Genomic DNA, 16306 nt, shown 5'->3' with positions numbered 1-16306 from the left:
GAACGGCTAATATTCATTATTAAGTTCTCCAATATAGAGCCAATCCAAATTAAAGAACTCATAAATTTGAGATCTGAATGGAAAACAAAAAAAAAATTACACATCCATTAGAGCAAATTTATCTCCAGCCACTGGTCATGAGTAAATGAGTTCATGACTTTTAAACAACACCTGAAGACTTAAATAATCAAAGTGATTATTTGATTTTAAAATAATTAAAAAATATATATATATACAAATTTCCGTACAACAGCCAGATTACATTTAACAATAATCTCATAATGAAAATAATCAATGAACACAAAATCTCTTGGATTAGATCACACACGTTACAAGTCCTAATAATAATAACATTACTGTATATGAGTACAAGTTTTACATATGCTTGAATTGTGTATGGGCGTGTTCGGCGTTAGCTTTTGAGTAGCTTTTAGGTAGCTTTTAGTGGTTTGACTTGCTTTTAGTGGTTTGACTTGGTCAAACCACTACTTAACAAAAAATGTGAGTGTTTGGTAAGGTAGTGGTTAGGGTAGCTTTTAGTGGTGGAGGTAGCTTTTGTGAAAAGTTAGAAAAATTAGCTTTTGAAATTAGAGGTAGCTGTTGAAAATTTAATCTATAGTTTTAAAAATAAAATATTGATTTTTATATGTAACAGCTAGTCAACCGCTACTTTACCGAACACTCATATCTAAATTATTTATCTTCACAGCTAACAGCTTGTTGACAGCTAACACCTACCTACACAGCTAACAGCTGCCTCCACAGCTACAGCTACCTTCACAGCTATATTTTGCCGAACACACCCTATTTCATGCTACACAGTCCTTATAATAATAACATGACCGTATATGAAAATATAAGTTTTACATATGCTTGAATTGTGTATTTCATGCTACAAAATTGAAAACATTGAATCAAATCATGCATTTTACACTGCATACACCAGCATATCTTACACTAACTAGAGCATTTTGTATGATGGGATTGCAAGATCTTGCACTAAATCGTGCATCTTGCAGTATACTTTTAAGAATATATGCATTAAGTCATGCATTTTGCACCTTGTATCCCATCACTTAAAATAAAAAAATTTAATAATATGTACCCTTGAGCCATCCAAAACTACATCGGAAAACCAGCTAACCTCCGAGTGAACCGCATTAGGTTCCATCAGAAGCTATGATGTCCCATATATAAAATAGCTCAAAGTCAATTTCCCAAGACCCCCCATCCCAAGGAAGGTATGTAACATGATACTCAACCAATCAACCATGTAGCGTTTACCCTTGCCATCAGGCCAAAAGCAGCCTACAAGTCCTCTAAAAAAAAATTTCCCAAAAAAAGAGTTGGTGTAAGGAAAAGTAGAAGATGAAGGGAGAAGGAGAGAGAGAAAGAGGTTATGATTTGAATGGAGCTATGAAAATTGGAAGGATTATACAAGGAAAGCTAAGTAGTGGTTACTTTTATAATGGTCATGGCCCATGTCACAAGTTAGAAAATAAACAAGGTGAACGAGGGAAGACCTCATAAGTCATAACAAATGGGCCATCCTAAGACTGTGACATTTGTAGTTGAGAGATAATTTCTCCTCTTTAGTTACAACCTTTCAACTTTTACATTTGTTAATGCTTAGTTTTAACCATTAATAATACTAAACATCAGCAAGTTAAAGATAAATATGCAATTAAAAAGTACATAGTATATTATAAAACGCATCTAATGAGATCCCACATAACACGTTAATTCTTAAGTATAACTCAACAAAAAGGTCAATACATAACATGTGACTACTAATAAAGATGCGTGATGGATGGGTTTCTTACCCTTATCTTTTACCTTTAGAAAGATTGTTGCCTCCAACCAAAATTTAGGTTGTACAATGGCATCCAATGGAGAGTTTTCAAGGTTTAGGTTCGTTTTCTCTTTTCTCTTTTTTTAGGCTTTGGAGGGGAGATGTACCCAGGATTGTGCAACTTTACATTAGCAATTTGGAAAATGGAAATAATATTTTTTTAAGCCCATTTTAAAACTAACAATAACATGAAACCCCGAGCATGCTAAGTTTGATAGACTTTGTTGCTTAATTATGTTTGGATAGAGAAAAATAAAGGGAAAGGAAGAGAAGATAATACTTCATAAAGGATGCATCATCCTTTATTTGGATATCTAATGCAAGGAGGGAAGAGTAGGAAATTGGAAAGATCCATTTTCCTTCCCCTTTTAATAAACTAAATCCCTTCATTGTTGGAAATTTTTGGAAGGAAAATGGAAGGTCACCTCCCTTTCCCTTCCCTACCTTCCCCTCCTTTTTCTCTTAACTATGGGTGCGCATAAGCTTTTTCCATATAACTATTTCCTCTATTTTTTAAAAAGTCACACCTTTTTTTTAGTCTTTAATTATCTACTAGTAAATTTTAAAAAGATTATAATTTGAACTTAAGACATAAAACTAATTAACATTCTTATTGCATAATAGCATTTATATAATAACATTTGTCTATGCAAATTAGTAAGAAGGCACAATAAAGATTAATAATTGAAATTAATGCAAAACGTCAAAATGATCTAGTTATTTGCAACTAATGGAGTTACAAAGGTACGGTTAAAACGGTAGCGTGAATTTCAACTCGTAGGAATCCTATGCCAACTATGTTTGGGTAAGAGAAATCGAAGGGAAGGAAAATAATGGAAAGGGAAGGAAGTGAGGGGAGGGAAAGAGTGATTATTTTTTTTTCCTTTCAAATTTCTTTAACAACAGAAGAATTTTGATTATTAAAAGGTAGGGAGGGATTTAGTTTATAAAAGGAAATGGAAAATCGATCCCACCAATTCATTTCTCTTCTCTTGCCCTATGTCTTATCCAAATAAGGGAAATTGTATCCCTCACTTTCCCTCCAAATCTTCCTATCCAAACACATTATACACTCATACTTTCCTTGCCCTTATCTCAGTCTACCAATAAACTCTCCTCTACTTCGCCAAATCTCATGGCTTCCTATAAAATAACATAAGCGTTAAATGCACATTTCTATTGTTTGGATCATCTAAGGTATGATGCAGACTTTCTGATACGTCCACAGGCACAATTTATGTTCAGAAACTCATTGATAACCATATTAACACAGTACACAAGGATGATAAGATGTTCAACAGACACATCTTCTATTATCATTTGATCAGGGACATTTCAAATAATCCAAAAACCAAACACAATGTCACAGCCCAACTCATATGCAACTCATCAGGGCATTCATTCATTTCCATTTAAACTTCAGGTCAAACAACATAATCAAATTTCAAGCAAACTACCAAGATTTACATAGAAACACCAACAGTACTGATATACTAAGTAGAATTGGCAAGAAGATCACCCTACAACATGGCCCTAAACAAAGATAACCCTAGTTTTCATTCAATTTTTATCAATCAACAAATTAAATTTCAAACTAACAACCAAGATTCACACAGACAGAAAATAAATAAATAAATAAAATAAAAAATTTTATTACATCGTTAATTCATATCCAGTAGAAAGAAATCCATGCTACCCAACCCACCAAAACATCAATACAAATTCCTACTCCGTACCTTTTTGTTCAATTATGATAGCAATCAAAAAAAGAGAATAACATAAAAGAAAGTAGAACCTTCTATAGTAGTATAGTCCATTAACTTGAATGAAGCTCTGATGACTGATAAGACCGTCCAAAAACTAACCACACCTTTCCATTTTTCCATACAAGTGATAGCAAATAATCCAAAAACCAAACACAGAATCACATCCAACTTCAAATATAACTCATCCTAGCATTCATTCATTCCAGCTTCCAAAATACTAGCAATATATAAATTACAAGAAACCCACCATTCGACATGACACTATATACAAAATTCACCTACGATTCCATTCAACTCCAATCAAACAACAAAGCTTCAAACCAACCATCAAAATTCACTTAAACATCAATAGGCACCACATATAAATCATCACCACCTACAAGAATACACCATTTCATAAAACACCACAAATTCAATTCACCCTACTTTCCATTCACAACAATCAAACAAACTCAAATTTCCAGCATATAACAACCAAAACTTCAAACAGATAACAAAAACAACCGCCATAGTAACAACAAATCCGCTTCCGAAAACCGGTAGAAAACCAAGGCAATAGAATCTCTAAAGTAAGAACATGTTTGGTTCCATAACATTATTATTTCAAATCCATTAGAAAGAGTTCCACTCTACTAATCAAAACATCAATACAATTTCCATCCTTTTGTTGTTCCAATTAATGATAATAACAATCGGCAAAAAAAAAACGTAAAACAAATCATGAAACAATGAACCTTAAGATTCAGTAGTCTTGATAATGAAGTTCTGACGACTGATAGGGTTCATCACCACTGGAGGTCCAGCAGTACGAGGCCATGCCTGCATTCTTTTGTCAGTTTCCTGGAACCATTCTTTGTTTGATACAGTTGATGGTGTAGTTCCTACAACATTCAAATTTCGAATTTTATGCAGTTTTCTCTAGATCGAAAAATAAAAATTAATTCAATAAAAACTGGAAAATTTTGTGAATTTTTGAGAAATTTTACCTCCGAATATCTTCTTGTCAGACATTATGTAATCGCAAGCATAAGCAACGACAGCGGATCCAACGAGTGAACCGACGATGTATTTACCCGCCATTGTTGACCTTCAAAGCTGTAAAAATGCGTCGAAAATTAGAGAAATTAAATTTTAGATCAATTGAAAAAAATTGAGAAGGAATTGAGAGGCGATTTAGGTTGAAATTAATCGCAGATTATGATTTCAATCATCTGGAAAATCGAATTGAAAGGGAAATTGATGAATATAGAGGAGAGAGAAACTTACCGAAGAGAGAGAAGTAAGGTAGGGCAACTTTCTAGAGAGAGAGAGGGAGAAAGGGGGTTCTGGTGCTACCGTGCGATGAACAAAAGCGCGTTACTGGGCTTCTCACTTCTCATGATAAACAGACAAAGGTCAATTTTGGGCTATAATGAATGAATTAATGAAAATGCTAGGCCCTGGCTATCCCAAACACGACACGAACCCGACCCAAAGTTACAATAGAATTCCAAACACGACATGACACGAACACGAAATAATCTAAATCCAGACACATAATAAATTATTTTTTCTCCTTTTGTCATATTATCCAATTATATTAGTTTTTACACGCTTTTTTTTATATGTTTAGAGTACAACCTGAAATTAACATGAAAAGATACACAAACCCGACTTTTAACCTGTTTTTCTAGCTCCAAAGCATTGTTTTTTTTTACTTGTATTAAGTTTGGTGTAACAGCTGTCTAATTTGGAAACTAAAAATTTTGGAAATAAAGAATACTACTTGTATAAATCTTTTTCTCCTAATTAACTTTACCATTGTACAAACACAAGGCATTTTGTAAGTGAAATCAATCACTGTGAATCATGTAATTCGAATAACTAGCTTATGTTATACAGTAGGAAGTATACAAAAGTCATTTATATGCCAAATATTTGTGACAGATGCAATAAATTGGAAAGAGAGAACTCCTTCAGTAGAGATTAATAGTTGCCAACAGTATGTGACAGGAGGGTGAAGCTAGAAGCTATTTCTGTACATGCTCCAGTTAATTACTACAAGTGAAAAAAAGAAGCAAAAGCAACCAGTTTCTACAGAATATGGCTCTTAAAGATCTCAACCTTAAATTTATAATTAACTGAGATCAGTATGCCAATTGAAAAATACACACACCTCTATACTACCACTATCTGCCATGACTGCCAATATCAGTGCTCGTGGCTTTACGAATACAGGTGTGAGGCAACATCGACATAAACTACGAGAGCTGCCTTGGTAATCTACATAACATCATCTTTAGAAAGTATACTAGGTACTGAGATTCCGCCTTGTTGCTTCCATTTTAATCAATAAATCCTTGATGTCAGTTTCCATCCTAGTTTTCATGTGGAAGTATTCACGATGACTTCTTTCCAGCATTTGCAGTTCTTCATGCTTAAGCCTGGGCCTCTCCTCTACCTCTGGCAGGCGCAATTTTGCAATCCTGCTCATATACTCTTCTTCCGCTTTTTCATTCTTGGCGATCGCTATGCGTTGAAGGCCTTCAGCCTCTGCACGAGCAGCATCAGCGCGTTTTTGGAATAATTGAGCTTCTGCCAGCTTAAGCTTGACAATATCTAGCTCATCTCCTGCCTTGGAGCTCATGCCCATCAGCATCTCAGTACTCCACGAACCACCACCAACTGATCTCCCCTCAATAATTGGAAGGGTATTTCCAATTTTTTCCATTTGGGAGAATTCCTTAGAAGAATTGGGTTTTGACCACATAGGTTCATGACTGAGTACAGTAGCCCCATCTTGGACGTGTACTCTGTTATTCTCAAGGGGTTGAGGTTGAACTTGATCTCTTCCAGAAGATCCAACTGCATTGGCAAGCTTGGCGTCACACTCTGCAATACCAGACACACTCAAGTTTCAGGCAATCAGGGTAAAAATGAACATTGCAAAAGTGACGACCAAAAAAAAGACAGACAAGCAAATGGAATATGTTGCCCTGCTTAGTAGGAATTTAGCCCAAATATATGCCAGCAATCAAGTGTTTTGTATTATTCCCTTATTACATAAAATGAAGGTGCAGAAATAAATACTATGCCTAACAAAAAAAACAGGTGGTGCTGTGAACTGTGAAGTGGTATGGTACAATGCCAACAAAAGTATTTTTTTCTCATGGTTAAATTACTGACTACTGAGACAGCAATGATAGTAGTGAGACAGAAATGTGTTTCATCTGATACATTGCATTCTGCATTTTAAAGTTAAAAAGATAACAGATTATTTCTTAACAGAAACAGTAGCAGTAACTACTACACACAAATAAATTTTTTTTATTCACCCTAGCCTATGATTAAAAAGTGTGTTGTATTAATTTTGAGAGGGCAATGGAAAGTTTTCATAAACCTTTTCTGCTGCCCCACACCCACCCCACCCACAAAAAAATGGAATTTATAGCATCAAAATTCAAGCAACAAGTAGACATGATGATTAATTTGCAAGCAATGAGTAGTTAAATATTCAGTGGACCACCAAAAAAATGCTCCAAGATAATTATTGAGCTGGCTAAAAACACCCTCCTTATAGCCCAGAAGTTCTAATGACTGTATGTGCAGGTAGACGTCGCACTTTAACAAGCAACTAAGAGAAGTATATCAAACTGGAGTTAGATATCATCTAGAAAATTTAAGTGCCAAACTACTTTTACCACAACAAGCATGTGCAGATGTGGCTTGCCAATCTGCAAACCTCAGATAAGTCAATCGACAAAAACTATAAAGTGATAAATCAAGAGTATGGGAAATAGCTCTGCTCAAAATTCTCTGCTTCTTCTATCTGTAGATCTAAAACAAGGCAAATACTTGGTCTATATGGAAGTTTGAAACACACTGTCTTCAGAAGTACCAAATCTTGCTGAAACATTGTTCAAACAGAGTTTTTTTTTAACTGAAATAAGGTCATCAGACAAGAAAACTAGCATTTCAACAGGAAAACTCAATCCACACCAAAGAGACCTTGTGAACCGAGTCAAGTTAATTATAATAGATGAAATTTCATGACTAGCCACAGAAGTCAAATCACCTTAATTTTCTTGTTTCTATTATTAGGCAGAGCACACACACACACACACAGTCACACACACACACAGTCACACACACACACACACAGTCCCACACACACACACACACACACACACACACACACACACAGTCACACATATATATCACTTTATGATGAGTAGAGGAACAAACGGTATAAGAAATCCATGCAGCAAATAATTAATCCTAAAATAATATTCTGCTGAGAGCAATTTTTTGCATATGAACTTACCATTTAGGAACGCCATTATTTGATTACAAATCTCCACAGTTTTGGCCCCACTTTGCAACCTACCAATCAGCTGCTTAGCAGCATCATGCAATACTTTTCCTCTGTAATCATTGCTGGCACTGAATATCCTCCTCACATACTCAAGTTCCCTGAGAAATGTCTCAGCTTTCCATTCAGTAGCACAAGTTTTGAAAACATCCTTCACGAAGCCAAACATTTCAAATGGATGATCACAGGCAAGACAGTAAAATTGCATTTCAGATACCCCCTGAGCCCCAACCGTACTTCGACCATTTCTAATATAAGATTTCAGCAAACCACAATCAGTATGGCACCAATGGTTGCAAACATCACACCCAACCCAACCACATGTGTTGGAGGCAGTATCAAACTTGGAACAAACAAGACACATACAAGAACTGCAATAACCATCTTTCTTGGAGCAAAATTTACAATCACACTCATCCACAGGCAATGCACTTCGGCAATTAATATTTCTACACTTCAGGCTCAGAAATATCTCTGCCAGATCACTAGAAGAAATACTGTCAGCTCGCTGGATATAATCTGGAAGACCAGTCTTAAGAGCCACCAAACTCTGCAATTGAACACGATGACACTTTAACAGACTCTCCAAATTTAGATCAGACCTTTTTCGCAGCACATCCTGAAGGACACGTAGCTTTCTATGATTGTCTTCTTTCAAAATAACTTCACATACACTGTCCTTCAAGAAAGCAATTGAACGTTCTGGCATTTCAGTAAGCCTCCGAGCCATGGTTTGGATGTGTTCTGAAGCAATTAAATAAATTAGCCGCTCCACAAGATCTCTCTCTCCAGCAAGTCCCTGTTCCATCTCTCTCTGACTGCTGCTCCTGAAGAGCCTGCCTACACTTTCTTCCCCAGTCACCCGCCTCTCACTTTTCCCAAATTCTGATCTATTATCATGAGATCCAGCACTCTGAGCAGGAGACCTAAAATCTTCTTGATATCGTATCTTTCCAGAGGGCTGTTTCTGAAGACTACCAGAACGATCCACTCCAACAGGCACTGCTTGTTGTTGTATAGCTCGACCATTCAAAATGCCTTGGGATGACTGTGTAAAATGTAGAGACCCATTAACATGACCATTTGAAACTGATTTTGAATTTGCAAGTATTTTCTTAGGCAGAGAATCATTAGCACTTAATGCCTGCCAATTAACACCTTGAAATAGAGGACGACTTTTGACAGATTGCTCAAAGTCATAATCAACTGAATTATGAGTCAGTGAACAACTCGGATTATGAATAAACTGCGACCCAGAGAATGAAATTGATGTCGTGAAACAATCTGAACCAGTTCTGAGAGTGGTGCCAAATGATTGAACACTCCTTGCACGCGGAGGGGAGCTTGGGGGTGCAGCAACACTGTGGGAAGCAGCAGGAACTGAAACATTAGGCAGGCCAAGTGAGAGATCTAGAGGTTCCAACTTTAGCTTCTCAGCTTCAGATTTAGATCCACTACTGTTGGCACACATCACTTTGACTCCAGCAGAGCTAGAAAAGAGCTCAAAGCCTCTCACACTGGGGCCTTCCATGGCATCATCTTGGCAAGAAATGAAATTCCTTTCGACCAGCAAACTGTTTTCTCTAAGACTATCCTCACATGAAGAGCTTACAGCCACACCTTTACCTTTGTCTTTCAGGACAGGGACAGATGGTTTGGGCTCTTTAGGAACTTCTACAATTGCTTTATTTGACTCACCCAAACCAAAATCGAGGTCAAAATTATTCTTCGAGTTCTTATTCACTGGTGATGGCTTTTCCACACTTATAGGATTATGCTCTTCCAATTTTACCTGACTATCAAGGCTGATGTTTCCAGGGGCAGACAGCTCAAATTGATTTTCTCTCAATCTTTCATCATTAGCAAGAACAATACCTGTACACACTGAAGGTTTAGTTTCTTCAGAAACAGAAACCTTATTCACATAATCATTTTGGATAGTTGAGCACATTTCTAATCCTTCCACGGTCTCGTTGTTTGCTACTTTTTCACCAGTCATCTGTTTCCTGTCAGCAGCACCTTCACCCGATGCTTGTTCGTCTTCTAGAGCCAAATTTCTGTCAGTGGCAACTGAATTAGCAACTCTGGAATTGACCATTTCACTAATTTCAAGCTCACGTAGCTTATTCCCAACATCCCTGTCTTCTTGAGGATTCTCAGCATGGTGATTGACATTTTCAACGTTTGGCTCAGAAACAACGCAATCTTCCGGTGCTTGAATCTGATTCGATTCTGGTTGAAGCTCTCCTTCCTCCATCTCAGTTCCACTTCCAATGGCACTAGCAAATCCACCACTATCTGCTACCATACTCTCATTCTTCTTGGTGTTCTTCAAGGGCTCACCGACTGACTTCTTTGAATCTTTCGTTGAATCTTTAGACCAGGTTGGTGACTTGGCATCTTTAATTCCTCGAGGAGACCTCATATTCTCTTTGCTACTACTAACACCACCACTATCCGCTCCCCCACCTTTGCTATTACTGCTCCCACCCTTTTCAACCGGTGAACTCTTAACATCTTCCTCAACATCCTTCTTACCCCTACTATCAAACCTCCTCCAGGAAGACGAACCCCCATCCTCCCTCCTTGACCAATGCCTCTCCGACCTAAACCCTTTCGGATGATCCCTCCTCGAAACACAAAAGCTCTCAGACCGATGAACCCTCTCCCTTTCCCTATCCCTATCCCTATCTCTATCTCTCTCCCTATCCCTCTCCTTATCCCTCTCAGGCACATACCCACTACCTCGTGGCGACACCATCGATGAACCCACCATCCCATCTCGGTCCCTATACCTATCAAACCCTTTTCTCCTATCAAACCCATCATTCTCATGCTCCAATCTCTTCCTCACCCCTCTAAACCCCTCCCTCTCTTCAAACCCCCCAGAAAACTCATGCTCCCCTCTCTTCCTAAACCCTCTTGAACCCTCCCTCTCATCAAACCCATCTAAATCATGATCCACCCTCTTCCTCAAACTAACCCCCCTCGAAACCGACCCCTCTCGCTCCCTATCATCATCAATCACCGGAGACGGTCTACTCCAGCCATTTTCTGTCCCTTTAGAGTAATATCTCCGATGATGGGATGACCATCCCGGTGTCGTTCGGTCAACCTCCTTCTCCCCAACCGACCCCAAATCATCACCATACGATCTTAACCTCTTCATTATCTAGACCCTTTATTTCTAATCACACATACTCCCTCCGTTTCCAAATAATGTACCCAAACACAATTATATCATATAATTAAAGAGCTCAAACTTTGACCATGAATTCTCACCAACATGCAACAAATTACATACCCGTGTGGGATCTTTTTAGACTCGTCTCGATTTATAGTTTACAAACAATAACTTTTATAAAAAAAACCCGATAACACGGAATTAAAGATATTGAAGATTAAAGAAGTACAACAAGTGAACAACCCCCACAAAATGTAATCAACAGCATAAAATTGACAGATAAATTTATAAACCCTTGATTTGTATTTCCCTCTTTTCTAGATCTATAACACCCTAATTTCTGAAAAATTAACAGATAATTTACAGAAATAAGGGCAGAAATAAGAGCTTAATAATTAAAAAAATGAATTAAGTGGAAGAAATTACCGATTGAAAATGGCGACTGCAATCCATTAAAGAGAAAATTGGGGAAAAAAATGGGAAGAAGAGGAGAAGGTTTGGTTTAATCAAACTGTGAAAAAGAGTCACAGCTTAGTGGGGAACCATAATTTGAGCCAATAGGAAGGAAGGGGTGACGTAGAAAAGGTGACAGGAGGTGAGATTAGCGAAGAAGAAAAGAGAGTAACAACAGTCAACGCCAAGTGGTGAGGGTTTGAAAATTGGTGTGTGGTGCACGTGAGTAGACGTAAGATAGAAAATTATCAGGGAGTGGTACGTGCGAAAAACGCGTGTGATGTTGACACGTGGAGAATGGAGGAAATAGACTGATAAATGCGTATAGTGGGTGAGGGGTTACTTTTGCTTGGAGATATGAAGAGTCGTTGACTACTGACGAATGTTGAAAGGGATAGGAGGGAGGAGGACTTATTTGGGCCTAAGGAGTTTATTGGAGTTAACGTGTGAGGTGGGTTGGTTGAGTTTGATTGGGGATACTCGGGTTAGGTCAAGTCGTTTCGGATATACAGTATTACATTAAGGTCTATTTTGATTGACTGAACTGAATATTTTATGAGAGAGGAAAATTAAAATAAGAACTGAACTGAATTGAACTGACTAAACTGAACTAAAAATAAGCTGAAGAGAAAAGCCCTTAGTTATTGTAGATCGTTGTACTTAAGTTGAATATTACTAAGTAATTTAGATCGCTTAGCTTCAAATTTTAATGATTTGATATGTTGTTCTCAGGTTGGGGTCAATGTTTAACAAATCCATTGAGATAAATCGATAATAGTCATATATATTGCATTTAAATGTTCAAATTATATGCTCATGTAAAAGGTGCTATATGGAGCATTGTGCTTGTCAATATATGGAGCACTATGCTTGTCAAAATGTCAATCATGAAATTTTTGTTTTAAACATGTAGTTATGTTGGATTTTAAATGGTGACACAATTGGTGTCTGAATTTGACTAACCATAATTGATCAAAACCACAAAGTGAATAAGCTAGTGTCATCACTAATAGCCCTTGAAAACGAGTAGTCCGGGGGTTCTTATCGGAGTGATATCCAATTCGAAAGCAATAAGAAAGCATCAAAATGTGAAGAACATGTATCTCTGTGCAGGTCATGTAGTAGTGATTCCTTCTCATAATCACTTAATCCCAATTCCCAAGTAAAGTCATATGATGTTATATCAAGCAGCAAAAGCAATGTATAAGATGGCCCAACCACAATCAAGGAGTTCATTGGGGGAACACAAAGTACCTAAATGAAAGAAGCTCTTTGTAAGATGTTTCATTTACCATAATGCTTCAATCATCTTCGAAATAAGAGCAAGTATGTTCATTACAAAAGATTAATAGAGGGTTGTAATCCATATTATATTAATTATGGAGCATGCTATATGCAACGTTGGTCTGAATGTGTATATAGTCCACGAAATGGTCCTACGCTAATAATGTAGTTATGTTGTGTCTTATTTCGCTATTGCCAAAAAAAAAAAAAAAAATGTCTAATGTGACTTGATATCCTTTGAGCTGAATGTATTAGTTTTCTGGTGTATATGTCATTTGATTTAAACTATTTTTAATTATCCTTATTTTCAGTGTGTCACCTTAACCACCATGCTATGGCGATGCTAGTAAAATCATGCCACTAGTATATGGCCTAGTAAGGAAGTCTAATGCCTCGTCAAATTGCCTTTAGTGATCCATTGCAACACATCATATCAATGAACATACAAATACGTCGTATTTTTTGGGTTCACCTATCACGACTTTAACCACAGAAAAACGAACCATGACTATATGAGTGTGGGTTGTGGGTGTATTTGGACCTTCGGCCTTGGGTTGATGACCTGATGACCTTGATGTAGTATATAGCCCTATAATGTAAAGCGTCCAACACTCCAACCCATATAAACCTCAAATTTCCAAATCCACCATTCAACTTTCTCTGATTCAAATTTGGCGCTACCTAGTCCCAACTTCAGCAGACTACAGGTTCTCTCAATCTCTCTCTACAATTGCTCCCAAAATTCGCCATTTCTAATTACACGACTTCGCTGATCTCGATTTTCTGATACATTTTTCTGCAGCTGTTGAATTCTGAAGCTCAATTCAGCGCAGTCAAAGGTAAATTTATAATTACTCAAGCAATTTAAACTATCGAATTTCTGGATTTTAGGTTATTGTTTTGAATTATGATTTTGATCATGTTAGATTATAAGTAAAGGAAAACCTAATTTGATATAATATTTGATTATTATTTTTGCTCTACTACTCGAATTGTTAAATTGTGGTTTTGTATACGTCTTCAAATTGATGATCAACTGATTTAGGTTTATGATTTTTACTTCAGCTTGTTTGTGATTGTTGCTCATGATCAAAGTATGAAATCGATTGCAGTTATCATGAATGCTTGATTTAATTTTATCATGAATGCTTGATTTAATTTGGTAAATTTTCATCAATTGTCAAAAGTTTGCCGATAAATTACTAGTTGAGCTCAAATTTTGAAATGTTTGGTGCGAAATTTATGTGATCTATTTTGATTAATTAATAAAAATTTGGTAGCATGATAGTTGATGAAAGGAATTTCGTGTTCATCTAATGAAGGAGTTGTGTAATGGCTAGAAATTTTTGCCTCATTTGTACTGAAATTTTCACTGCTTACTTATGTGACCTAATTGTTAGTAATGTTTGATTCCTTATTTTAATTCAGTGTTTATTCAAGAAAACCTGTTTCTTATACATATTGTCTAAATGAACCTGGGAGATCAAGTTCGAGAAGACTGTTCTGCTCGTGTTTCGTGATCATCTGAAGTTTGAACTCTGAACTATGGTGTAGATATGAATTTGATTGTTGTCCGTGTGCAAATATCAAATTATTGAATGCAAAACAGCAACAATTGTGCCACTGTACCACTAATCTCGTGGACAATTTTTAGGGAAATTAATCTTTTGTGCGAGTATTAGTTATTAAGTGCCTTCATAATATACTTGTCTTGCTGGATGTTATTTAATATGGCTGGCTGTTATCTGATATTAGGACTTATCTGCATTTATGATCATTACCTGGTGTCGGTGTGTGTGTGATGTGCCTTTTCCGTTACTGCTCTTGTGCGCATGTATGAAAACGGCTTGATAGAGAGTGTTCAAGAGCTTGATCAACCAAACATGATTACCTTTTTTCTTCAGATATTATATAGACAACTACTGTCTCCATATAATTCTGTTCTGAAATCTTAATCAGGGAATAAATGATGTTATTTCGTGGCCTCCATGCTTTATGCTGTCTATGTCTCCTGGCAATCTAACATGATACTAAATGTTCATGTGTTAGTTACTCGTACTTAGTTTCAACCCTAACATGATGTACAATGCTTTCTTTTGTTCCTGCTCTTATAACGTCCTGCTCGAAGACTTGCCTGATATGTTCCTGAAAAATGGGAACCCTTATAATTAATTCCGTATTTGTGGATGCAGGATAGTAATCAACATGGAGGAGCAAGACACCCAGATAGCAAGAAAGCGCAAGATAAATGATGTATGCTGTAGAAGAGTGATGTAATACAATCTTATTAGTTGTTAGGTTAATCCCTTACATTCAGCTAATTTCTCAACAACTTTTGCTAGATGGAGCATGAAAGAAGTGAGGACAGAGGTGAAACAAATGAAGAAAATGAGGAAGAAGAAAGTGAGATGAACTTCTCCGGGTCAGAAGAAATGAGGCTTGGCATTGCTCGCCTTCATGAGAAAGTCGAGGCATATAATCAACTGGTAATCATGCTAGAATTATGTTATGCATCCCTTGCGTTTGTAGATTGTAGAGTTCTAATGCCCAAGTTCACTGTTCAAGTGTTCAGAAAATCAGAAGTAAATAATTTGACAATGCTTTCAGGTTTCTGAGATGCTGGAATCTGGAAAGTCGCTGTTCAACAAGCTAAGCCAGGATTATGAAGAGCGAGTTCTCATGTAAGCTATTAAATATTTAAATGTGAATATTACTTGATTACATACAGACGGGAAGCTTACTTTGTTTCTATATTGGCCGTTATAGGATCCACAAGGAGCAGATTGAGAAATGGCAGGAAGAGATGAAGGAGCTGAGGGTGATCGATGCAACTAACGAGGAAATGAATGATCGCCTTAATAATGTCAAATGCCTACTTCAAACTGTTCATATTGGCCAATGAAGATTCAGCATTTCAACTGCTAATTAGACGGTTAGACCTTGATCCGTTGCTTTTTCTGTTGTGAATCATGGATTTGCCTGAGGACAACCAAAGCTGTTCATAAGTGAAGGTTTGTGCACTCTCTTAGTTCTATATATATGCATCGTTAATTGAAAGACCACTTTTATTGTAAAGTTTGATCTAGTGATAGTTGCTCCACCTTAGATTACAGATAAAGAAGTATGTCTGTTCACATTCTCATAACTGTTAAGTCTGTTACCTCTTCAACACACAGGTTTTTTTCCCCTTTTCCCTCCCTGGAACAGAGGTAGTACTTTACTTTGAAGAATCATGTAGACTTTAATGTATAAATGCGAGACTTCACTGTGAGCCAAGAGATTGAACTGCACAAGTCCAAATTCTGATGTCTAAATTGGTTAAAATTAGGCCATGTAAATTTGGGCTTTTGAGCCTAAAATCACCTCCTTGAAAAAGTGGATTTGGAATTGGGCCTAGATTGAGCCTAATTTGAAAA

At 36.9% G+C, this 16306-nt stretch overlaps 2 protein-coding genes and 1 long non-coding RNA gene across 4 annotated transcripts; 1 reads left to right on the top strand and 2 right to left on the bottom strand.

The window, feature by feature from the left end:
• Positions 1 to 4598: 4598 nt before the first annotated feature.
• Positions 4599 to 4976, bottom strand: LOC145605719 (uncharacterized). The gene is made up of 2 exons (XR_014105136.1): positions 4885 to 4976; positions 4599 to 4713 (listed from the first exon to the last, which is right to left on the bottom strand). It is a non-coding gene; the product is annotated as an uncharacterized LOC145605719 (long non-coding RNA).
• A 530-nt stretch (positions 4977 to 5506) lies between these two features.
• On the bottom strand, positions 5507 to 11706 carry LOC145604501 (protein OBERON 4-like). Its single transcript, XM_081660384.1, has 2 exons — positions 7922 to 11706; positions 5507 to 6489 (listed from the first exon to the last, which is right to left on the bottom strand). Exons 1-2 carry the CDS (start codon positions 11136 to 11138, stop codon positions 5909 to 5911), a joined length of 3798 nt encoding a protein of 1265 aa, XP_081516510.1. The 5' UTR covers positions 11139 to 11706; the 3' UTR covers positions 5507 to 5908.
• Positions 11707 to 13511: 1805 nt separating this feature from the next.
• Positions 13512 to 16274, top strand: LOC145605452 (uncharacterized). 2 transcript variants are annotated; one of them, XM_081661506.1, is made up of 6 exons: positions 13512 to 13597; positions 13693 to 13729; positions 15083 to 15143; positions 15233 to 15376; positions 15498 to 15571; positions 15657 to 16274. In XM_081661506.1, exons 3-6 carry the CDS (start codon positions 15096 to 15098, stop codon positions 15790 to 15792), a joined length of 402 nt encoding a protein of 133 aa, XP_081517632.1. In that variant the 5' UTR covers positions 13512 to 13597; positions 13693 to 13729; positions 15083 to 15095; the 3' UTR covers positions 15793 to 16274. The 2 variants fall into 2 exon arrangements, with proteins under 2 accessions (XP_081517632.1, XP_081517633.1); XM_081661507.1 differs by having other exon boundaries at positions 13536 to 13729.
• The last annotated feature ends 32 nt before the right edge of the window (positions 16275 to 16306 follow it).

This window comes from Chenopodium album, chromosome 22 (genome assembly GCF_948465745.1).
Source record: "Chenopodium album chromosome 22, dcCheAlbu1.1, whole genome shotgun sequence".
NCBI classification, from domain to species: Eukaryota; Viridiplantae; Streptophyta; class Magnoliopsida; order Caryophyllales; family Amaranthaceae; genus Chenopodium; species Chenopodium album.
Note: the sequence above shows the minus strand (reverse complement) of the source record. Positions and strands in the feature narration are given on the sequence as shown.